The sequence below is a fragment of the Cloeon dipterum genome, chromosome 3, assembly GCF_949628265.1.
Source record: "Cloeon dipterum chromosome 3, ieCloDipt1.1, whole genome shotgun sequence".
NCBI lineage: Eukaryota > Metazoa > Arthropoda > Insecta > Ephemeroptera > Baetidae > Cloeon > Cloeon dipterum.
Genome location: NC_088788.1, coordinates 23,862,748 through 23,888,631, shown reverse-complemented (window position 1 = coordinate 23,888,631; position 25,884 = coordinate 23,862,748). Strand labels below are relative to the sequence as shown.

General features: G+C 40.3%; 1 protein-coding gene across 5 annotated transcripts in view; it reads left to right on the top strand.

Annotated features, from left to right (window-relative positions):
• wake (wide awake) overlaps window positions 1–25,884 on the top strand; it is a 94,491-nt gene that overhangs the window by 64,988 nt on the left and 3,619 nt on the right. For 3 of the 5 annotated variants that reach the window (XM_065482386.1, XM_065482385.1, XM_065482387.1), the window contains 15 exons: window positions 249–502; window positions 15,629–15,733; window positions 21,844–21,922; window positions 22,093–22,196; window positions 22,689–22,904; window positions 22,967–23,080; window positions 23,144–23,332; window positions 23,393–23,621; window positions 23,686–23,818; window positions 23,872–23,985; window positions 24,050–24,277; window positions 24,344–24,510; window positions 24,575–24,790; window positions 25,069–25,333; window positions 25,395–25,680. In XM_065482386.1, the coding sequence (XP_065338458.1) occupies window positions 249–502; window positions 15,629–15,733; window positions 21,844–21,922; window positions 22,093–22,196; window positions 22,689–22,904; window positions 22,967–23,080; window positions 23,144–23,332; window positions 23,393–23,621; window positions 23,686–23,818; window positions 23,872–23,985; window positions 24,050–24,277; window positions 24,344–24,510; window positions 24,575–24,790; window positions 25,069–25,333; window positions 25,395–25,680 (2,699 nt within the window). Of the gene's footprint in view, window positions 1–248; window positions 503–10,649; window positions 11,167–15,628; window positions 15,734–21,843; window positions 21,923–22,092; window positions 22,197–22,688; window positions 22,905–22,966; window positions 23,081–23,143; window positions 23,333–23,392; window positions 23,622–23,685; window positions 23,819–23,871; window positions 23,986–24,049; window positions 24,278–24,343; window positions 24,511–24,574; window positions 24,791–25,068; window positions 25,334–25,394; window positions 25,681–25,884 lie in introns of those variants that run through there. The other 2 variants (XM_065482388.1, XM_065482390.1) reach the window with 2 other exon arrangements.

The window sequence follows — 25,884 nt, the reverse complement described above, 5'->3', positions numbered from 1 at the left end:
ATTTTTTGCTTCAGTTGAGACTGCATTAAAGTAGATTTTCCATATATGGTACAAAGATAAAGCACACATTTGAAACACACACTGTTTTTACCTCTACGCTTTTTGAGTTGTTGCTGACTTTTAACGTTTGAAAAAATTGTTACGTAGTGCTCACTCGTATAATATTATTCAGCTTATATAAGAACCTTTTTTAATTTCAATAAAAATCTTTCTTATGTAAATATATGCATTATAAATTTATTCTGCAGGCGTGATGTGAGTTTGATGTCATGCGGCCGTCTGCAGCGTTCCTCGTCCATCGACAGCGTGGTGGAGGCGGCATGGGGCGGCGACGCGTCGCCGTCCGGCCAGCTGTCACCGTCGGCGTCGCCGTGCAGCAGCCACAGCGGTCCCGCCACCACCAGGCAGCGGGCACCATCGCCGCTGATGATGGCACCTCCGAGGCTCTTGCTGCTTTCGCCATCTGTGGGTCGGAGAACCAAGTTCGACGCTCTCGGAACAGGTCAGTCACTACCATCTACCATGATTGCGCTTTTTGCACAGCAGAAGTAGTTCAATTACTTCGTTTCGCGCGCATTCAACAAACGGCAAACTTCTCTGCACGCTATATTTTGCTGTTTTCATGTCACCCAAGTTGATTAGTTTCAAGGCGGTTAATTTTTATAGGGTAATTTCTTTTTTAATGAAAGTGTATAATCAAATTTGTCAAAATAAAGGGAACCATTTTATTTGGTTGGGACTTTTACATCAATAATGTATAATTTTCTTGTAAAATTGAGCATGATTTTTCAAAATTTATGAATTGAGAAAATATCTAACATTATCCTAATAGGAACTAACATAAAATAAATACATCACAAATTAATTAATATCTTCTAGTAAAAAGGCAAAAATTCCATTGTTCTAATGCCTTGACCAAGGAAAACAACCTAAAATGCTAGGTCTACAATGCTTTAATTATTGCTTTTATTTATTTCGGTGGAATAAATACGGTGGAAATTATTTTACCGTATTTTCCAAGGCAGTACAGCATTTCAGAATCAAAAAATAGTTATTCTCTTTTTGATGGTATAAATAATAGAAGGATTGATTCTCTTTTTGATTTAAATATTTAATTAGTTTTGACGTATCCAATGCGCCTTATTTTATTAGTAAGCCACAGTCGGCTCCAAAATACCTAAATAAATGTTCTATTTATCTTTTGCAATCAATTGCAGAATTGTTGTCAATCAACAAAAAATGCTTCCCGATGTTTCACAATATCGCTTTTTTACATCAAGACATAGCCCAAATTTTATACATCTGGCTATAAATGTTCAGTTCTGACGGTTAGACGTGCTGTATGCCACCTTTATTTACAATACGTGCCAGGATGAAATGATGAGAGACGAGCACACAACAAGAGAGGAGCACAGTAATTGCCCTTGACCATGAAAGAAGGGAGGAGGGGGAGGATAAATCGGAGAGCGCGGAGAAGCGCACTGACTAAAGGCAGCCGTGCCTGGATTTGAGGCTAGCGAGAGAGGCATACCTGAGCCACCTCCCCTCCCCTCCAGCGGGCCAAACGGCTGACTGGCTGCTGCGAGCGTTTGCCTCCTCTCGCAGTCAGTTCGGCTTGATTTTGTTTTCAAAACAGGTGCGCTTTTTGGCACCGGATCCGTTCAAGTGCAATTGTCGCGAGTGCCCTTGGTCGACAGCGATGGGGTTGGCCTGTTCGCCATGAGGAAGGCGGCCCTCAAGCATAATGCCCTGATCTCGCCGGAAGGTACGTCCCCTCGTCGCAATATTTTGGTCCGTTTGTTTATGTCTCCTGTGTACCGCTCCCTCGCTTGACGCCGAAGCAAGCCGCCGCGCGGCGTGTGTTGATTTGCCCTTTCGGCGCTCATTCAGTAAATTATTTTGCCGTCGAAGCGCGGAATTGTGCAGTCTGCTCAAAACTCGAGTGTGATATTTTTGCCGATGACAGCTAATCAGGTGAATTAGCTCATTTCCATGCGCTCTCGAGAGAAAAGTGTGTCAGTCATCTCACTAGCATTTTGCACTTTGATTGCAAATTGTCGATGAGATTCAATGCAGTCAGAGATGGCGAGTGGATGCTGGTGGGATTAATTATTTTCGAGTATATATTATCATGCTGACGAAGAAGGTTTTCAATTGAGAATTTGCGCACCACATGTGAGTGTCTTGGATGGAGTTAATAACGGGTTCTTCCCCCTTGGCTCCTTAACTTGGCGGCAGACCAGTTTCCTTTCTTTTCTTCCGAACGCGGAGGAAAAATTTAGATTGCCAAAAATCTGCATGGCTGATTTTTTCACAGTGGCAGTCAACGCCTCTAGCTACTTTTCAAAAGAAAATCCAGAATAGAAACGTGTACAATTTTACACAGCAAATTTTATGTTTTGTACAAAATTCTTAACATGTTAAATTATTGAATATGGAATTTTGGTGTTTAATACTATTATGTTATTTATTTGTATGCTGGAGGAAAATTTCCCGTAAAGTCAAAGAGCCGTAGATAAGGCGCAGTTTTATTCTGTATAAAAAGAGCATGTCGCATAAAATTGCATTACCCTGCATCGCAGTGTGCGATTGATCCCTCTCGATTGAGCCAAAGGAGACTGGCACTTAACCTACATAATGAAAAGCTCTTTTCCGACATGAGTGACATGACGGTGTAATATGCACCATTCCGTTTTCAGGGGGCCGTGGAGGTTGTTTGAAAACCACTTTCTGCTGTAGAATATTTCCGTGCTTTGCAATAGAAAATCTCATAAGCAGCTCTGCAATAAAATTTCTCACAAATAGCCACAATAAACTTGCCAATTGGGAAGCAAATTCTCAAGATTGATTTTTGGGAAGCTCATATATTAAAATGCAGAATTTTAATACGTCGAGATGATGCTGATGGAACTCGCTCATCACGCAACTCGAAGTGTAGAGTCAGCAAGAGTGTGTGATTTGTTAATCTTAAAGGCCGCTCGTATGCATAGGCATATAAACATCCAAACCCACTCGTTTGTCCCAGATTCCTTATAAGCGACTATCGCTTTTTGCCGCTTCTGTGCGAGGGAAAACTCGCCCATCTCGCTTAAGATCTGCACTCGCGAGTTTAAACGAGAGTTGTGCACAAGTAGAAGATATGTAATGACCTTCTATGGAATTATATTTCCTCCCTTTCATGTAAGCCGACCAACGCAATTATAAACTTTGCTTCAAAGAGGATATCTGCACTCTTCGCGAAAGCCTTTAGCAAAGCTTTATTTATAAATAAAGAAGAAGTATTAACTCTTAAAGACAAGTGGTAATGTTTATACGTGGGTTTTTGCAGGGATTAAGAATCGAAAGGATTGACGTTGTCGTGAGAAATAAGTAAACAATTTTCGCACTGCACTTGTAAACCAAGCATGCGTGCACTAAGTGAATATCCAGTATGACTGGTTGAGTTGTTTGTAAACATATTCTGTTGCATCAAATTCACAATCGCCACAATATCTAAGTACGTCTGCTCAATAAATAATATTGAAAAAAGAACAGAACAAATTTTTAGACTTTTAAGCAATGTGATTAGGTCTCTCTCTCTCGAAATAGGGTATGTATTGTGAGACACAAATGTTTAGCTGGCCAATCACTTTGAACGGCATAGAGCAAAACCCACTTAATAGTTAAAATTCATTTTTTAACTCCTAATCATCAACTTTAAACAGTTGGTGACGTGGTAAAAAGGGTATTTTATTTTATGCCACTGGAGTCAAGCGGTAAATAAATTCGAAATAAGGTGCAGGCGAAATTTCTGTGGTCTTCAACACCATTGGTTTGCAAATAATTTGCGCCGTGCATGCAAACGAGACGGTCTATAAATAACGAGAGACGCGGGTGCAGTGCGCCAGACAGAGCGGTGTGGGTCCATGGGATGGAAAGTATTGCACAATGGCACACAGACGCGAGAAACAACAAGTCTGACTGGTCGCGGCGGATTGGGCTGCGCTGGAAATTAATGGAAGGAAAAAAATCTGTGTCATGCAGTGCGGCGGGCCGATTGCATCACCGGGCCAGCGAGCGCATAACGAGATTCGTTTACTTATGAGCATTGAAAATAGCATGCCTCTTTTTGCTATATGTGCCAAATGGGTTCTTATCACTCTGCCCCATCGTGCAAGTGCGCGCGAGATGGAGAGAGCGCCGGCGGCGACTGCGAAAAATGAAGTGTATAGTGTATGCAAATCATAATCCAGATGTATCTGGAGCGTGGTAAAAAGGCTGCTGCTGTAGTTGCATCTGAATGGACAACGAAAGGTGTGATGCTTGTTACTGCCAATGCCAATAGAACGCACGTGCTCAATATACATATATATTTATTTTTATTGAATGCAGCTGTGGATGTTTATTCTTCCTGCCAACTCGGTCCCAGTGGATATGCAAATGAAATTAAAAAAACGGCCTGCTTATTGAGTTCAATATCTGATGAAGCTTGGACAGGAAAATATTCTGAGAACTAATGAATAAATCAAACCCACGTGCGTTGTTTCTGTCAATACAGTATATCCTTTACTCTAAAAATTTTAATTCTTGAACAGTCGCGAACACATTCGAATAATTTCAGGAATATGAAATCTCAAATTATTGTATAAATGCTGTTCAATCAAGGCCCTGAAATAATTATTTATCGTTACACATTCACTTCTGTGGATTTTCTTTAATATTTCTTATTGTGTGCCTTGGTTTTAATGAAAATATTTCCCATGATATCTTTAACCAATAACTCGATTAAATGAAGGCCAATTATTTGTGTATTTGACGTGTTTTAAATTTGATGTAGCTACACGATGGCTCAGTGCGGCGTGATATTACTCAGTGAAGGATCGTTTAATTTTTTTCGCTAGTGCTGTTTGCCCTTTATTGCTTTGTATAACCTTTTATTTAATGTATTTACTTGTATTTGACTAGAGCAAGGATAATAATTTTGCACGCTTCAAGAGTTCCTTTTTTCAAAATATAAGTTGGAAAAATTTTAAACTCTAACACTTCAACGTTCTATTTATCTGTAACTTTTATTAGATATTCTGGATTTTTTATTAAATCAAGGAGGACAATAATTATACGTAAAAAATCTCAATTGAGGCTTATCGTTTTGCGGCTAAGACTACAGTCATAGCCGAGAAACGAAATGACGCAAAGCGATAGAAAAGACACCTTCAGGTCCTACAGGCGCATTTAACGCGTGAATCAGGCAGGGGCCGCCTGGGATCCCGTTCTGACACCAGGCGGTTGCGGCTATTTATCACGAGAGGGAGAACGGGTTGGAGCCGCCGGGTTGTGTAGGGCAGCGCCCGCTGCTGCCGCTGCTTCACGACCCAATGCCTTTTGTCGGCCGAGCTCTTTTTTGTGCTGATACATATTGAGTGTTGAAACCAGTTTCCATTGTCTCACCACAAGACAGCAGAGTCAGACGCCCGACCATGTTGTTGATTGTTAGCTCCACAATAATGTGGCCTAGGACATGTCAAATTTTCAGAAACCACCGACCACAGCCTATATACACAATAGCAAATTTTGATACAAACTGGCTTGAGGGAATAAAACTTGGCCCAATTATTTTTCCACCTGAAAATATTCCTGCATTGAAGCAAGATGCAGAGTAAAAAGTTTCTCTTTCCCTCGCACGATCAATGTTTATTTTCGTGCCAAAATTACAGGTTCGCCAATCACGATTTACCTTAGCTATATTGGCAATTATAAGGCACTCCCTCCGTTCATTACTCTTAATAAGTCGTGATGCTGCGAGAGAAATTGAAAACGAGTTAAAACAAACGTAATATACAAGCGCAATAAAAAGATAGAAAAGCCGCGTCTAGCACGCACGCGATAATATACTATGTGCCTCGCCTCGCTTCTGCTTTGCAGCTGGACAACGAGCAGGGATGTCGACAATTGTGCGACGACGACGACGACGACGACGACAGGAGTATGATCTAAACGTGATTCGACTGCCAACCCACTTGGCCTTTGAATCCGAGGTTGCCCCGGCAGGCAGTTCATGAAACTTCCCGCGCACTCTCTCGCCAATGTTGGGCATGAAATGTTTACTTATCTGCCGCATGACAGGAATAAATGGGACATAGCTATTCTCGTGTCGTCTCCAACTTAGTTCGTGGATATTGTTTAGAATATTTGGCTCTATAGGTGCCAGAATAATTTAATATGAATTTAAAATTTAAAATTTGGAAAATTTGATATATCAAAAGGACGCTAACAACCTCTAAAACTATTCAGCGTTCAAAATGATAGTTTCATCAAGGCCAAATATCGCAGAGGGCAAATTAGCACCAAATGGAAATTTTCTGTTATGGCCAACTGTGGCAGACCAAGGAAAAGTATTCGTTCTACATTTCCACTGAAGAATTTAACCATCAACGATTCTTGAGTTTCACGATTTGCATATAAAGGTCCTGGTAACGTACGTACAGTAGGTCAGACCCACAGAAATTTGTGTGCCTTAATCTCACTGGATCAGTCACGTCCCCTGGGGCTGTTTTCCGTAATCAATGATTATTTCGTCTCCACCAAAAAATTGAGCCTCCGCCACAGTGCAGCATGGTATATAATTATCTAGAGTGATGTGCATGCTAAACTTAGCAGACGACACGTTCTATCCCCTGCAGCTTATGCAATTAGCCGAGCTCGTAATTAGATGTGCGCTGCCGTTACAAAACTCACCTACTCATCAAAATGTAGGCACCAATTAGGGAATGCTTGTTTGGATAAATAAAAAATGCCATTATTCAACAATTTTCTCGAGTCTCGCAGTGAGTTGAGAAATTGAAAAAAATGAGCTCGTGTTTGCAATGTTCCCTGTGCTTGAGTTATCAGCAGCAGAGGTTAGATTTCAAACCAAAAGTGTTGCGCCAAGGCGAAATGACGTCGTTTTGAGTTTCCTTTAAAACCACATCTCACACTCGCAACTAATTTATATCAAAACCGCAGAAAAATGGAGAAAAGGCTTTATTTTTTACTGATCGTATCATTTTTCGAGGAAAACGCCGTGTTATTAAATAATTTTCTCATCCTCCACGGTGCCTCTAATTAAGTCACTTACAGCAGCGATCTCCTGCTCCTCCTGCTAAAAACGTTGAGAGGAATTCGCGAATATAAACCTCATCATCCGTCTTCCTAAAGACAACGAAATAAACTGTTTCATTGTCTCAGAACGTTAAACCGATTCCCACGGGTACAAAAAGAGACTTTATTAATTCGTTTCCCGTTGGCGTAATTAATTGATGAGATGGGAGCGACTTCGCGCAACTAACTGCTGCCAATTAGGCGTCATGCGCCGATCATGGCTAAATCCCGTGTTTCCATGATTGTTTCGCGCCTTCTACGGCTTCTGACCGCCGGCTTCTTGCATTTTATTGCGCTCAAATCGTCGCCGGCCAGTGGAGCACGCGAGCTAAGCAAACGCACTCTCGCTGCAAAATTGATTTGTGTGCGTCAGGCGCGGCGCGTAGGTCGATTCCTTTTGATGGTTGCACAAATGAGCGAGATCCAACGCCAACATTGAATCAATTTCTCGCAGCTCTTTGACGGCCGAGCATAATTTATTGATGGCAATACACTAGTACACCTTAACAGCCGCTTTGTAATCCAATTTCAAGAACAGCGTATTAGTCTTCTTGTGCTCACTCCGACACCTGTAAAACGTCCACTCGAGTGTGTGATGAAAAATTATTAATGCCTCTTCGTATGGTTAGCAAAATACATAAAATTGAAGATAAAATGATCGAAATTTATTAAAAATCTGTAAATATATAGTGTGTGTAAAGACAGGGAGGAATTTTCACCAATAAGTCCCCTCTGTTATCAAAAAATGTTTTGTATTTTTATCTGTTGTGTTCTGAATGTGGGGAGTGGGGAGGTGTGGAGCATAGTTGCTCTACTGATCCGCAATAAAATCACTTTGAATCTAAGTTTCAAGGGAAGGGGTGATGAAAACTCTCTTGGAAATTTCAACCATCTTCTTTTAATTAAAGTTGAACAATATGACACTCTCACGATAATAGGACACTCGGAGACTAGGACCTTTAACAATATTTAAGTCGCAATCAGAACCAAATTCTTGACAACAATTTCAAATTTGAACTCAACAGATTAACATTGTCAGAGAAACGTAATGGACAAAACTATCTGGATTGAATTGTGGTCAACTTCAATTAAAAAATGAGTTAACCAATCCATTTTATATAAATCCAAGAGAAGTTCAGGTTGGAAATTCGAGGGGAAAAAAATTAATAAATAATCATGTCTGGCTGTAGAAGTAGGGTAAGTCCATTAACATCTAAAATGCAAAATTAACAATTAAGGATTAGGAAAAAAACATGAATTCATCATGGATTCTTGGGTCAAAAATTAAATAATTTTTAAACACTGGGGGAATTTCTTGAAAACCCTCAGACAATTTGATAGCTTTCAGCCTCGCCGACTTGATTTCTATTCAAAACCTTATTCCAAGCTGTGAGTAAGAAATTTGGGTTGAAATTAGACCAACTTAAAAATTCATTAAATCTATTAGGTCATTAAAAATTTTCGCTTTTTAATTGGTTTTTATTGTAACGAAAATGGTTCATATTATGGTCGTTAGAAAATTATCTCGATTAGATAGATAACATATTTACCTTGAATTCAGTTAAAAGGCACACGAACCGTCTGGACTTTGTTTTGATCTTGCCAAAATATGAGTTACCTGCGGCACACCCGTCACAGAAACAATTATTTATTGTTCAAGGATGTCAAAAAATTCTTCGTTATTTCAATTTATCTGATGAAAAGCCTGCACTATGTGATGCTGATTTCCTTACAGCCCTATCTCCTTTAATTTGTCCAGCTGTGCTGCACAAATCTGATCAACAACGGATGTTTCACGCCTTTTTGCTACCTGAACGATCTTCCTCTCTTTGTTTGCACTACTCATTAATGGAATTCGCCGGCGGGTATACCAATCGGGAGTGCTGATTTCAGTTTCAGATCCTTGAACGCGTCCAGCATAACGTATAATTGCACCGCTGCTTTACCTTTTGTACCCGTGGCATTGCAGCTGATTGATTAATTGTCGTCATTAATTGCGTCAAGTTCTGTTTTGCCAGCTCTCTCGCATGAAAAATCTCCGCTGCCGTGATGCTTTTCTTGATATTTATTGTCCCCTGACTCGCATTATGTTATTAATTCCGACCGAAACGCTTAATCAGACAATATGCAATTTTCTGTGTGTATTCGGGGTCAAAAGGTGAAGTGTGGATGTTAATTTTCAGAAAACGTGACCACGTATAAAATCTGAAACATTAAAATGGAGCTGGGAATTCTCATGTTCGTGGATTGCGTGGAAAATGCAGCAAAAAAGTTTGACCTAAAAAATCCGCTGATCATCTGCTTTCTGTTTCAATAACGCAAGTCAATAAAGCCGAAAGCAATGCTTTTTATTGCTCGTTTTACAGGCCACACGCTCGTGTATGTACGCGCATTAAAAGCATCCAATAAAACGGAGAAACAATCAAGTAAGCAATGCATGTGAAATTGAATCGAGTTGGCGGAACCGTGCTCGGTCCGCTCGGCAAGAAGTCGTTCGCTCGCTACTTTTATTCGATTAACCGATTCCTCAAGGTCCTTTCCGCATGGCAAACCTCCAATACTGCACCTCAAAAATGCAGCTCGCCATCTGCAGCACCAACAATCACCCGGCGTGCACCGAATATTTTTATTGCCTCTCATGCGAAGAATTTTTCGCGCTAGGTGAGAGAGTGAAGAGGATCGTGCTGGTGCTCATTGTTGGCGATGGTGGTGGAGGTGACGATGCCACTAGAAGAGAGGCCTAAACATAGAATACGTTGAACGAGGTATTTGAACATAAAAAAGCCCAGAGACTTCTATTCATAGTTGTATCTAATGACTCAAAAGGTCAGCTTTTTCCAATAAATAATTGTCGAATACAAATGAGCAAAAAATGCTCCTAAATAATATAGGGTTATATTGTTATTGTTTTAAATTCACTCTTGGAAGGGTATTGAAGTATTTTTTGTCTTGCTGGTAGACGAAAATAGTAAACTGAGAGAGTGAATTTCCCAAGTAAACAAATGTTATCATTTATTGGTCTTTAGACTTAAAACTAAATCAACTAACTTAAAGCAACGTTGCTAGAACTAAATGTAAAAACAATGGCAGCAATAATGTTGTATCAAATTTCAAATTTATTAGAAATATGTTTTTAAACATTGCAAGATAATTTCTATCAACACGGGGATTGTTTTAATTTGTTAGTCCGATCGTGCTAGAACGTTCACATTACATTATTTCGGGATATTTATCAGGTTTATCTTTGGCTTATTAGTAAGATGAGTAAGATAAAATCATGCAAGAGGGATCGAATAACAATTTTCTTCATTTTTTTTGTCATTTGCATTTATGGGCTTCGATGATTGTCTCTTCATCATTTGCTTATTTTTATTAACATCGTCTGAGGACAAATTTCTGTAAAAAAACATCTTTAGAAGCGTAAAAACAATAACCACACAAACGTAAATCGCTTCGAAGGAACGCTACACTCTCTTTGCGCCTCCCTTCACTGCAGCGTGGTGGGGACTGGCAGCAATTTGACCACGCGATCAAATCGACGGCAGCGCAAACTTTTATGCCGTCAAGCTGGCGGTCGGTAGTTTTCTCGTGGTCGGTGCTGAGTGCAGACAATCCGCTCGGTGAGCATAGCAAGTTTCACACGACGCCAACCTGTGAGGCCGGCCATGGAGGTCGAACAGCGGCAGCACCCTTTGGACGAGCGCCGCCGTTCCACCGTCCGCATGAGCCTCCGCCTGATGGCCCCCGCCCGCTGGACGGCAAAGCACCTGCACCACCTATACCACCACAACCACCACCACCACCACCACCACCACGAGCACCTGGTGGTCTCCGAGATGGTCAAGTCGGTGCCCGAGGTGCACAAGAGTCACCCCGACCTGTCCTCGCTGCCGTTCCCAGTGGTGCAAGAGGAGCCGGAGGACTGCATGCACTTCGAGCACAGTCCCATCCCCTCGCCACTCACCCCAGCCCCGAATAAGGTCAGCCACCTGACCGACGGATTCGTCACCCTGATGAGACATCGTAGGGGATCAATGCCCAACGCCAAAGGTTAATATTTGCGACTCATATAAAACGTGTTGTTACCGAAAGAGAATATCAACTGATTCAATCAAATTATTGTTACTTTTAAATGTATTCTACAGGCAGGAAATTTAAAAAAAATACATTAAAAATTGTTTAACTCCTAGGCCTAAACGCTCACATTTCAAATTAATAAAAAATTTTAACTAGGTTGCACCAAATTCGTTTGCACTGACACCCTTGGAGTTAAAATTGGAAATAATCTAGGAAAACCCAATGGCAACCTTCAACTTTTTTGGATTCCGTGAATGCCTCGTGCAAGCGCTTCCAATAATTACCGCACTCGTGCAAATAACCATTTCAGATTAGTGAGCTGCAATCGACTTTCTACGTTGGCGAGCAATTTAAAAACAATTTAAACTGGTGGATTTTCAATTACGCACGCCGCGCTTGAGTGAAAATTTCACCCGTCTGACAATTTGCATTAATGGTCGTCGCGCCGTGTGGGGGGACTCCTGGAGTCGGCGTATATCTGATTCTGACACGGCTGGGATTAAGGTCAGACGTGTACATGGACTATCGTTTTCAGTGTTCACTGAATCGTTAGCAAATTTTTCTATGGTAGGTCGAAGGTTATTGATCAAGGGAGCTTGCTCCGAAGCGCCGCAATAACAATACAAGCACTCTTTGGTAGGAAAATGTCAGCCGCACGTGTGCATAATAGTTGTGATGGAATTAAATCCTACATATACATCGTGCTCGTTGGATTTTTCCACTGCTCTTGATCAGCAGTGGACATTATGTATGAAAAGTGTTTTCCTTTAAAGGAAACGCCCTGGTAAAATACGAGCGACGCAATACCGCTTTTTTATTTCCGTTGTGAGAAAAGCTTTTAAATAAAGCGAAAAGGACGCCGTTTAGTGTCATCTACCAAAGCAGATATGATGATTATGCCGTGACTTTCTTTGAAAGGTGATGGTCTGTTTGCATCGATTGTGTAAATAAATCGTGTATTATAGGTCCGTTCCATACTGGAAATTTAAAAGCGACAATCTTTTCTCCTTCTCCTGAGAAAGCAAATTTGTGTATGTATTATTTGAACAAACAAATAGTAGCACACAAACAAGCTCTTGAATTTCACAATGCAGTTGGATAATATACAAGTAATGTGAGAATGTATTTGGATACTTATGATAAATTTCTTGCCAGGATGTGGTCGTTGAAGGGAGCTAGGATCTTTTATAAAATCTAGATCATTTTAACTTGAGAAAAATCATTATTTATGTTGGAGAAAATTTAACACTTAATTTATTTAAACTGGAAAAGCACGTTAAAAATGAGTGAAGTTCCCAGTTTGTATGAAGAAAAGCAGCTGCTGCACTCGAGCGATTTAATTATTCGCTGAAAAAAGCCCCAAGTTTTGCCTTTTTAGGTAGTAGTTCAATTATTTTACACTCCCTTGACATATTTTCTGATTATTAACTGATCACTTCGTTGTTTCTCTACACGGTCAAGCGTAAATCGCCTCTTGTTGATCATCGCGAACGCATTTCATTGTTAACTTTCTATGTAGAGATAAAACACGATCATCGAAGTTAATAAGACCGACGCGCGCATTACGTTTTTGCGAGAGAAATTAGGCAAGAAAGCTTCTTAAGGTTAAACGCCGTTAAATCACATTTCCATCTCTGCTGCGCGATCTGACACGTGTCAAGATGGTATCTATGCAAATGGCTTGTTGATCGTTTTGAACGAAAGTGGCCGTAAAATGCAAAATAAAAGTGCACTCTGGCCTCATCGAAGCGAAATTACACCGCACACGCTCTCGTGCTCAACGCCCAAATAATTGTCTGTGACCTATAAATAACGTTATTATGCTCGTGGCTGCTGCTGCAGCAAATTGTTATTACGTCCGATTTTATAATCCCATAACACTGGCAGCATCCAACGCGGCTCACCTAGCGGATTAGAGCTAACACTGCACCGTCAAATGGGAGTGGGACCGAAATTAACAATTGCTGCCATATTGCGCAAGTGACGCTCAAATCTCAGCAAATAGGTGGTGCAAACATTAATTTGCATTTCACGCCTGCTAACAAACATACACATTTACTGCGTGCAGACAGTCGTATTGTAAATATCAAGGTTCAAAACACTCCTCTCAGTTTTGATCAGAGCGTTTTGAATTAGAGATCCATTTAGCATTTGGTGGAATCAAATTTAACAAGCTGCGTGACGATACTCTTTTACCAACTGACTCCTTGAAAAGCTAAATTGATTCTGCATCAGTCAGCAGATGCCAAACGAACATACAGAACTAGTGACCCTATATGACTGTAAAAACACTAATTTCAATAATATTGCGTCTAATTAGGTGTGAAGAGCGGCATTTACCAATCGATTGGCCCATGGAATGTCAATTTGTCACTTCCGCAGTGATAGCTGCTCTTCTGCATAATATAGGAGATGAACTTTCTTGACATTTTCTTTTGAAACTTCTAAATCCATTTCTTCATTTGCAGTGAGTGGTATGTACACAAATTTAACTGTCATAATTTTATTACTGCCAAAACAACGCCAAAATGCTTTATTGAGCAGAAAAATCAAAAGCCACGAGTTCCGTCTTGCCTAACGGAGCCGCAAAACCAAAATTGCCTATTACACAATCCACACGGTAACAAGCACACTGCCCGCAATACAGTACAATTCAGACACAACGTTCTGCGTACGTGTGCTGAGCAAACAGACGGATTTCCATGGAGGAATTCGCTTCCTGCTCTAATCGCTGCACTGTTAGCACCCGCTGGCGAATTAAAAGGGCTGCTAATGCCTGGGCAAACTCAGACAAATGTGTCCGTACGTGTTTATCACGTGCGCTGTGCGGCTATGAGCTAATTATTCAGCTGCCACCGCGCCGCGCGGATGACTTGTGTCGCATTTGACGCTGAGCAGCGCGCCTTGTCGTTCCGATCGCCTCGCTGGACACGTGGACAACGGCTGGACGAGATTGGGGATTTGTGTTTTAGTAGGATGCTTCTCGCACCATCTGCAACATGCGCTTCCATTGTCTGCATCACTGGCAGGCGTCTCCTCATTGCGGCGGTAATGACACAATTGCAAAATGTACTGTGGTGTGCGACTGTGCGCTTGACGCGGTTTGCTTTGCTCCACTTTCGCGATTTTGAGGTTGCGATGACGAATCGCAACTGGCTGAATTTGCGCCTTGTTTAGTCTGTCGTGAAGGGAAATTTGACTCATTTGGTGCACATAAGCTTTTTATTTACTTCTTGTTAATTCATGTGGGGATTTCACCACCTTTATTCTTTATTTAGTATTCTGTATTTTTATCTAAACTGCGATATTATTAGTTTTATTTGGTTCTTATTCAAAAGAAGTAAATCACACTCTTGTTCGGTTTATGGTAGGCAAGCTTAAAACTGAAATCCAGGAAAATAAAATATTAAACAGACTGAGCTCATGGGGGGATTTAAACACACAACAAACTTAAAGAGTTTTGTAATCAGGATGAATGGCAAAAGTAAATAATCTCATAAGGAGAAACGTTCACTCGTTCTCGCACTAGCAGCCGTTGTTTCTGCTGCCCCTCAAGCCTCATCAGCAGTACTTTACCAGCGAAATAAAGAGAGTTAACTGCAGAGGGTTCTGAATCACCAGCCGTTTAAAACGGTTGACTGCGCCCATTGATGATCACAACTCTTTAGATAATTTCTAACAACAATTACTCGTTGGCATTAAATTGACTATCATTCAACCGGTTCATTCGACATTTCAGTGTCATGCGATGATTGGTTTTAAAATACCTGTTTTAAGAAGTAGATTCGCTCGCTTTAATTTAAAATAGAAAAAAGGTTGTTGTCGATGGAAATGGATTGATGTATGCTCAATATTTTTTAAAGCTATTCTTAATGATTCGTGAAGGTTAGTTTTAATTTGATGTCTACGGAGCAACAAAATAATATAATTGTGACTTGACTGCGGCTCTCTGCAAAGAAAAATTCATTTTGAAATATTTTATTTTAGGAAACACTGATGCGATCATCATACTAAAAAAACTGTGTTTGCCACAAAGTTTTCCACAAAACATGACCGCTCGAATTATGAGAAGTAGTAATTACATTACGTCATGGAAGTGCTCTTGTTTTGGAGAAAACGAACATACTATTTTTATATTTTATAAATCCCACATCTTTATCGCAATTATTCCACATGACGGCAGCAATTTCGATGTTTGATGTACACAAAACGCGTAACTAACGCAACTAGGAGGATTTCCTATGACACGAATTCAGCGTATGCAGAAAATCCCTAAATACGCACTTCACTTTCCTGCCGACTTCCTGAAGAGTCGTCGCTGTCCAGGCACTTCCCTTTCGCACACCACAATTTATCTTAGATGCTATACAAGCTAAAATTTTTCATTTCACTGCTCCCACTCGCTCATTCACGGCTGACATAATGGATGTTTCAGAACGGCCGCGCACCGGCATGGAACTGCTGGTGGACGGACTGGCCCTGTCCAAGGCGGGCAAGAAGCGTCTGGACAAACTCAACCGCATCAACATCCACCTCCACGGTGAGTGCTCAACCAGCTGGGTGACATTTGGCTTTCGAGACAGGAGAAAGAGTCGCTCGCGGTGAGAGCAGAGTTTCGGAGCTCGAAATTAATGTCGAAACGCGGTGTTTATTACTCGCGCGCGCGACCCGCAGCCGACTCGGCTAGCCGGTTGGTAATTTTATTGCACACAGCTGGGCGTTCTTTTGTTTCGGCCAGACTTTTTTGTTGTTTCTCAGTGCATGGAGCTCTTCATTTGAAAAGGTTAACTTTTATGACTTTGCGCGCGACGAGAGCAGTTCATTGAAAATCCGGTTCGCGCGTAGGAAAATTGCTTCGCATCTTTCTCGGTCAGGTTCCTTTCTTTTTTGCTGCAATGCTTGAGTGTTTTTCATAGTTTAACAATTTTTCATGCTTTGGCAGGTTCCCAAATCCCCCCCCCCCACGGTTTTAACCAACCAGTTTTTTTCGGTTTTTCCAGGCTAAAAATCCCAATAAAACCCACTGTTTTACCTTTTTAAGGCTTTAATATTTTCAGTATAAAAAATCTAAATAATGCGGAAAAATAAAAAGTTGTGTTTTTGGCGGGTTTTTAACGCTAAAAAAGTAGTGCTGCATTTTTGCGTATTGCAAAATTGGCAAGACCTGGTATATGGGGAAAGAGTTTCTTCGTTTCTTAAAATAATGCAGTGGATAGCAAATCTGAAAAACCCCAAAAAAACCATTATACCCCCCAATGAAACGCAGGTGGGCCGGTTTTTTTAACCCTGTGCTTTGGTAAACAAAATTTATTTTTATGGCTGTGCGATAATTGAGTTAAAGACGGGGTAGTGTAGATGACCTTATTTTGAGAAACTTTGAGGTCTTAGAGATAAAAAGCATGTTCTTCGTTCATTGATTTATATAATTAATTGTAAATCAATACAATTTTCTTTATTTTGTAACAAAAAAAGTAGAAATTACATTCTATCCATTAGCCTAGAATTACATGTTAATTTTTCTTAGAGCTGATCCTAACAGGTCTGAGGAAAGGCCATATCGTGATTAAAATAATTAAAAAGTAGTTTCTGTTGACTGTTACAGACTGTTATTATTGCTTTTATCGTTTTTATCTTGACTGCGATAAGGTAGTAAAACCGCAGTACAAAACAAATTAAAATACATATATTTTTCACTTAACAGAGTGTTTCCGTCTTTATCGCAAATTTTCATCAAAATTACACAAATAGCGCCTTCAACCTAATAACCGTCAATCTAAGAATATTTTGTAGCTATTCATGTTGCACTGCACACCGGGAAAAAAGTAATCTCTTTGCGAGTTTCTAGAAGCACATTATTCAGAATGCCGGCCTATTGAACTCCGCCCAAAAGAGCCGACCAGGAAAACCAGGCAACAATTAAATTTGCAACCACTTGTCCTGATCCTTAAATAGCACTTTCCTCGTCTTTCCTGTTGGCTTCAGTCTCATCCTTCAGCTCTAATTATTGATCCTCGAAATCACGTCCGTTTCACTCTGACAGATCGAGAGATCCGAGCGTGCACACACTCAAATCGATTGGCGGGACGCAACCTTGTTTGCTGCTCGGCAAACTGTGTATTTATTTCATGCATGTGTACGAGCTACTCACCTGAACGTCTATCATGCCATTATTATTTGGCCCTCCTATGCAGCAGCCTTGATTGAAATTCACCTAGCTCTCGCTTATGACGGCCGGTCGGTCTACAGTTGCTTCGGTCGACTGATAGCTTGCGTATTCCTATGCTCTGGTGATACAACTTGCACTAATTGATATTCGCTAATGCAAGGCTGATCGAGTTCGTAATTTGATTGCATATCCAGTCAGTGCGGTGGACATGTCGCTATTGCTGAATTGCATGTTACATTATTTTGAGAAAGTATCTGGGTCACGTCATCAGGGTTCGCTAATTTTGCAATGCGCAAAAATGCACCACTGTTTTTTTGCGTAAAAACCAATTGGAAAAACCCATTTTTTGTGAAACCAGTGGCATTTTTACTGACTTGTAAAATCTACATTTTTGGTCATCCGTAACGATAATTTTTTTATTTTCAATAAAAATCCACGTGTTTCGGAAAAATGCGCAAAATTGCAAAAAAAAACGCAAAAAACATTTTTTTGCAGTGCAGTGGGTTTTCCGGGGGAATGCGGGTTTTTGCGAACCCTGCGCGTCATAGCTCATAACAGCATTAATTCATCCACTGCAAGACAGGCTAGTTTTCTAATTTAACTAACAGGTTAAATTTAGTACATTTCAAAAAAAATCTGATCTTAATTTGCAAATAATTTTCTGGTTTAATATTGCCAACCACTTTAAATTTTTTTAATAGGTAGCAGAACAATTTATTCACGTTTAATGATTTTAATATCTGAAATTCCTGGAGTGAAATATAATCATTAATAATTCTGATGCGATTGGAAAATTTAACTGTTTTTCTTTCAAAATACGATTGGGGAAAACAGTTCTGAGTGATCTTTCCCAGCGGCTTAAAAATCAACTTGTTCAGATAGACAGCCAGTCCATGCATCCGCAGGCTTCTGAACTTCCTGTCAATCAATCACACTAATCAAAACAGAGCACCCGGCAGCCAGACCAAAATCAGCTTTGCAATTGCACACACATACAGAATAACCAGAAGCAATCGGCTCAACACGTGATAGCCTGTAAAGTCTATCTGTGCTTCGAAATTTCGCACATGATGTTGGCAAACTGCTTTAGTGCCATAATGAATTAATTTGGTTCCAGTCGATCAAACTGATTCTGTAATTAAAGATAAACTTAACTAGAGAGCTCTATATTTATTTATTTTTTGCTATATTATTTAATTGGTATTTTACTGTCCTTGTAGCCAGCGAATGAATACATTTATTTTGTGTAGCTTAGTCTATCTTGACACAGTTCAATATCGCAGCTGTGGAGGAAATTATTATTTTTGTCTGACGCATATGCATTTGCGCGATAACGTGGTGCAAGCCGACTTGTTGGGAAGCAAGTGAACAAACATGATATTGTCACATCCTCAGACCTACAGTTTCCTCTTCCTTGCATGATAAGGTCCGATTTTGTCTTCTGTTTGAGCGAATCATTTCTCTAAATGCTGGATCGAACGAACCTCCTCTTCTTGGGCTATCGAGATATCAAACATTTATAGTATTCCACCGGGTCAGAGGTTTCCATTACGACACAAGGAAAGGGTAGCGAGTTAGAAGGAATCGATGGGCATAATCTTTTTCGTCATTTCCTCTCGCCAAGAATAGCCGTCTAAGTGCTTTTTTACGCTCATTCTTTAGCCTTCAGAAAGTTTAATTCAGATATAGACCAATATTTAATCTCGTCTTGAGCCTTGGCTGCTCATTTACTTTGCATCGCTTGAAAAAATAAATTATGTTTCATTGTGCAAGCAGAAGCGATTATAATTGGCAAAAACAGAAAACCTGCTGAACCTGAATTATGTGGCGTATTTGTTTGCCAACTTTCTCTCCTTATATGAGCGAAGGAGAAGCTTTTAAATCTGCAACCAAAATTGGACTATATTTGCGTATATTTAAAGAATGATTTAATCGATAGCAGACTCGTAATTTCTTAGAAAAAAATCTGCAACCAGCTGCGTTTCGACACCAAGTAATTTATTTGTCATTTTTATCGAAATGAGAAACAGATTCTCATTTATTTACAAATACCTGATAATTTATTTTTAAATGAGCAGTTATTCGCGAGATTGGAGGTCAATTGGACGCGATTTTTCAGCGTAGAAATTTTTAGGTGGCAGTTATATTTGCTTAAAGTACTTGTTAATAGAAGGTGAAATTCCAAATTTGAAGCTCGGGAATGGGGGCGTTCCCTATTTTTTCGGTATCTAAAAAATGCCCGAAAAACGAATTGTGTTAATGAATTCTAAACTGCAACTCTTGACTGCATTGAGGTATCACCTTGAAATTTTCACTGCCCAACCTAGTTTTTGATCCTGAACAACTTTTACATTTACAAAAAATTCGCAGGTCGAAGGTCAAGGTCACCTTTTGCGACCTTTTTTTGAAAATTCAAAATTAAGGGATGATAGCCCCCTACGATTTTTTTGGGGTTCAGGGCTGAAATGTAGCCCGTGAAATTCTGCACAAGTACACCAAGTTTCATAGGTGCAATCGCGATAGTTTTGCTGCAATTCGAATTTGAAGTTTGAAAACCTGCTTGAGGCCGCTTGACCGCGCGTGCACTTTGAGTAGCGAGTTAACCTCTTGTTCGTCAAGTTGATTTTTTTCGCATTTCACTTGCTTAGAAACACCAATGGGGCCTCGGGTAGACCAAGGAAGGTCAAAATCGACCTTCAGGGTCTGTCCCTGACGTGACCCTGAGATAAAAAATTTCGAAAATTTCCAATTTCATCGAACTTGGTGTCTTTTTATAGGTTTTCACCACTGTACAGCTCAAATATACAGCCAAAACTGCTGAATGACAATCCTGAAACCGGTTCTTGAAATAATTGTGGTAGCAATTAATCCAGACGTGATGTGTGAAATGGGCAAAATTTTGAAATTTTTAATTTATGAAAAGATTCTTCTGTTTTGTACACATGAAATTTATATCGAGTTTTAAAAAAACCGATCGTTTTTTTACAAAGTTAACAAATTTATTTAGAGCAATAACAAATAAATTAAATGTTAAAAATTTTTACTTAAAAAAGTAAGGAAACAATTTTTTTTTAGTTTTTAAAAGTATTTAATTAAAAGAATTATTTGTTATTCCATTTAATAACATTTTTTCATAGTATTAAGCATAAGATCCTTTATTATCAGCACATATTATACTTCATATGTGCAAATAAGAAGTATCATTTCATAAATTAAAAATTTCAAAATTTTGCCCATTTCACACATCACGTCTGGATTAATGGCTACCACAATTATTTCAAGAACTGGTTTCAGGATTGTCATTCAGCAGTTTTGGCTGTATATTTGAGCTCTACGGTGGTGAAAACCTATTAAAAGACACCAAGTTCGATGAAATTGGAAATTTTCGATATTTCGGATCTTAGGGTCACGTCAGGGACAGACCCTGAAGGTCGATTTTGACCTTCCTTGGTCTACCCTAGGCCCCATTGGTGTTTCTAAGCAAGTGAAATGCGAAAAAAATCAACTTGACGAACAAGAGGTTAACTCGCTACTCAAAGTGCACGCGCGGTCAAGCGGCCTCAAGCAGGTTTTCAAACTTCAAATTCGAATTGCAGCAAAACTATCGCGATTGCACCTATGAAACTTGGTGTACTTGTGCAGAATTTCACGGGCTACATTTCAGCCCTGAACCCCAAAAAAATCGTAGGGGGCTATCATCCCTTAATTTTGAATTTTCAAAAAAAGGTCGCAAAAGGTGACCTTGACCTTCGACCTGCGAATTTTTTGTAAATGTAAAAGTTGTTCAGGATCAAAAACTAGGTTGGGCAGTGAAAATTTCAAGGTGATACCTCAATGCAGTCAAGAGTTGCAGTTTAGAATTCATTAACACAATTCGTTTTTCGGGCATTTTTTAGATACCGAAAAAATAGGGAACGCCCCCATTCCCGAGCTTCAAATTTGGAATTTCACCATCTATTAACAAGTACTTTAAGCAAATATAACTGCCACCTAAAAATTTCTACGCTGAAAAATCGCGTCCAATTGACCTCCAATCTCGCGAATAACTGCTCAAATACTCTCTATTTCGGGAACGATTTCTGCACGTATTTTTTTTAAGAAAGGTTCGGAAAAGTGGCTGAATAAAATGCCATTTTTAAAAACTAGCTTTTGCTATACCATACTACCGCATGCTAATTTTTTGCGTTTATTCTCCTATTTCAAGTAACGCAAGCGATGATTGACATTTTAAGTGACCCAATAACCACTTGCTGACACGAGCATATATATCATTCGATCGTTGGTATATGAGCAGTTTAAAGCGTGCTCAACGGAATGCATTGAGACAATGGGAGCCCTTGTTGGGCGCGCAGAGATGCAAAAGATATGCCCTCTTGTAAAATCGTAACTGTCGGCGGGCGTGTGTGTCCTTTGCAGTCCACAATCATCATTATGTAGTGTTTGGCCGCGTAAATTAAACGAGTGCTTTTTCTCTGGTGTTGCAGCTCTGTACGGTGCCATTGAGAACGGCCAAGTGGATAAGGCGAGAACAATACTCGAGTCGACAGACATAGATGTCAACAAGTAAGTCAGTTTTCCTCGTTCTTATGCGCAAACACACTCACAGTGGGCAGAGTACAATCGAGTAATGACATAATTATACTCGCGCAAAGTGCATGGACGCTCGCAGCAAGCCGCTAATGAGGCAATCGAGGATCTGGTCTGTAATTGTGCGTTGATCTTTTGCGTTTCAGCATCAGCAATGATGGACTGTCGCCGCTGGACGTGGCCGTCCTCTACAACAGCAGGCCAATGACCAAAATGCTCATGGCCTTCGGAGCTCAAGAAGGGGGTTTGTGTAAGTATGGAGCAGAGTGCGGACTGCCCTTTTTATTTTTTACGTGCGTTATGGCTACAAAATTGTTTATTTCTTATTTTTTCGTAAGCCATTCTCGCTTACTAAAATATCCGTTTAATAAATAAATTTAATTTTTTAGCAATTGTATAAATGTAAACAATTTATTTATTTTAATTTCAATAAAAAATAAAATTTACTTATGAAATTTGAACAATTTTAATCTTAAAATATCGTTTTACATTTACAGATTGTATAATTTTTAATTTAAAAATCTGTACTTTGTTGCATTTCATGTTTTTAGTTTTGCTATAAATTATTTTTATAAATATTAGGTGTTTTAAAATTTACTTATATTTGTATAAATATTTGCTTGTAGTGGATTGTGATTATTTAAGATTTATTCTGATCTACTAGTAGAAGAAAAACGCATGTGTTTGTGTGATAACAGGTGAAATTACGACAAGATTGAAATATCCCCTATTTTTTTGTCAGATGAGAGTAGTGAGAAGTTGGGCGAACACTTGGAAAAGTTGGTCAAGGAAGCTGAGGCACGTCTGCAGGAAATGGCTGCAATGCCGGTCAACGACGCAGGAAATGAGATGCAGAGTCTGGGCGGCGGAGTCAGCACGGGTGCTGAAAAGCAGCGAGCGATGTGGGAGCGTAGGGTGCGAAGCCTCAAGAAGATGCTTCTGGGATTTGAGCAATCACGTGAGCCAATCTCCGCAAAAAATGCGCGTGTCGGTGAAAAACTAAAATGCACAATCACGCAGGGCCTCCGGATGAACCTTCCATGGTTGCGCTTGACGTGACGGGGACCACTTCAGTCAATGTGAGATTCCAGGAGCCTGACTTTCAGGACGTAGGAATTTGCTCCAAATACAAATGTGAGCCAATTGCAGATGAAATTATTTTCTTTAGTGCAATTGCGAATAATGGCAATTTTACAGTGCAATGGAGTACCACACCAGATTTCAGCCTGCTGGCAGGCGAGAAAATCATTAAAGACGCGAGAGCAGTTGAGGAGCAGGTTGTCGACCTACTGCAGGGACGGCGTTACTACTTCAGGGTATTATGTGGCAACATTTTCGGCTACGGCCCGCCGAGAAACTCGGTGCCACTGTCAGTGATTCCATCCAGTGAGTGATTTTTTTATATTTTTAATAAATTGGAATAAAACTCGAAATACTGCCTCTCAGGCTGGAGAGATATGGAGCTCCGGAAGCCAAGGTACACAGGGAGGGTGCATGCTTTGGACGATTTGTTTGTCCAAACCAAAGCAGCTCGCCCAGAGAACGCCTCTGAGTTAAGGGCCATCGAGAATTCTCCTGGAGAAACTCCAATTCCGCAACGGAAGAACCAAAGGAAATCTAAGACCATCAAGCAACTGTTCACTGCTGCTTCAAAATTTCAAAAGAATCTAAAAAGGTACAGTATTCCCTACAATTATGTTGCTTAACTCTAATTTTTGGCTTCTGGATTTTTCCTTCAGAGGTGTCTATTTGGCATGTTTGCTTTACTTTGAAGACAGGGTTCTGGTCACCAATGAGGACTTTTTGCCCGTTATTGAAGTGGACGAAGCCTATCCTAGTTGCATCCACCCTGACTTCCACTGGTTAATGAAGGTAATAATTATTGTCATTGTTTGGCAACTGGCCCTAATTTAAATACTTTCAAGGTTGCATGCACGTGGGATGATGTGAAATCGCTCAAACAAGACATGGAGAAAAGTCTGAGCTCATCAGCCGTCCATTTCCGAGTGAAGCTTTTGCAGGCTGCTAGTCAAATGCAGGTCCGTATTACTAATCCAAAATAAAGTTCATTTGGAGACTGACACATGCATTCTATTCCTCCAGACGGCTTTAAGTATCCAAGATCTAGGCCATCTACATCCAAAGCCTTTGAGGGACTCGGACGGAACCCTCGTTCTCTGCACAGTTGCCAATGTGAGGTCTCCCAAGAGCGTGTCGGTGCTGAACGCAAGGTGGCTATCGCTGAGCAAGATTCAACGGCGGCTCCCTTCTGTTCAAACCACTCCTGAAGACCCTCCTACAGCCAGTGACACATTAATGACCTCAATACCCGTAAGAGCTTCGGATTTTAAATTTTCACCTAGAGCAGTTAGCAATACTAATAACATTTTCTTTCAGGAAATAATCCAGTACAACCAGTTGAGCAGCACAAAACTCGCAAGGGGCCTCTACATGGGCTACTTGAAGTTGAGGAGTTCAGTTGACCTGATTCAAATTTTGGTTTCCAATCGGGCACCAAATGTCCTGCCACATTGCAAAGTTCGGGACAACCCTCACGTTTGTTCGTAAGCTGGATAACCTTAAATTAAACCAAAGGCAAGGTTCAAATCAATTCATCTCTGCTTTAAGTGAGGAATGGGAGTGGCTTAAGAGCTTAAGCGCCAGACATAAAAAAGACAAAGAGAACAACGAAGATTCCGAAGAGGGAAAGACTGAGTTGAACAATAAAATTGAGGATGACGAGCCTTCAGACCAACAGAAGGCGTTTATAAGGCTAGTAGCTGCCACATCAAAACGCCTCCTCAACTACATGGAAGTTTCTCCAGATGATGCTTTCAATCACAGGTAAAACTTGGTATCTAAATCAACAAATTGATAAAAATTTGTGATTAATTTTTAACCATCATATAATATTGAATTTAATCAGATTCTTTTGTGATTGGCATTGGCAGACTTAAATTATTCTACGTTACAATCCAATATTGTTAGGAAAATTGAGAAAAACGTTCTGATTCTTTTAGCAAGTAGTGGAATTTTACTTAATATATTACGAAACAATAAAAGTACCATGAATTAAAGCTTCAGCAGTTATTAATATTAATCGATCATATTTATCATTCAAGGTTATACGAAGCAGAAGTGGTGGAGGTGTCTCCTGAGGTCTCATTTATTGTGATGGTTCCTCCTGCGGAAGCGGTGTGCGCCGTACCTGGCACCAAGGACAAGGAGGACCCTCTATTGCGAAGGGAAGACCTGCTCCTATTACCAGTGCAGGCGTTTGAAATGGCCCACTTGAGTACCTACCAAAGAGACCTCATGAACCGATATGCCCGGCTCAGCTCTATTCTTGAAACTGATTTTACCCTGGCTCAACACACTCACAGAGAGGTGATTTCTCAGAATAAATTACCTCGCGCTGTTTTCACAATTCAAATAAATTCCTCCACAGGCATTTTCCACGGCTGAGATTACAGCTGCAAAAGAAAGGCTGAACAAGCTGCAGGAGCTTCAGACGAGAGTGAATGCGACGTGGAAAGGCGCCAGGTGGATCATGGACCTGCTGACCTTTGCCAGGGACCGAAATAATCAGGGCGGCGTGCCACTGAAGGCGCTGCTGCCTGCAATGCTCAATTCTCCAAACACGACCAGCCCAAGAGTGTCTCAGCAGAGTCTGCAGCCACCAAACCACCCTTCTGGAAGCAGAGGCTCGTGGCCACCCCCACCTGTCCTGCTTGGTGAGTTCAGGAATTTGGACTTTGTCACACAGAGTTCTTTTACCCCAACTATCACATTCGCGTATAATGCATGCTTATTAATTATTTTGCAGAGATTTTCTACCTATTTAAAATGGCTCATTACATGAACAAATCCACGAGGTAAAAGGGACTTTCACATAATTACCCCCTCCACCCTCTCTGCGTCTTTCACGAGGGTTAATT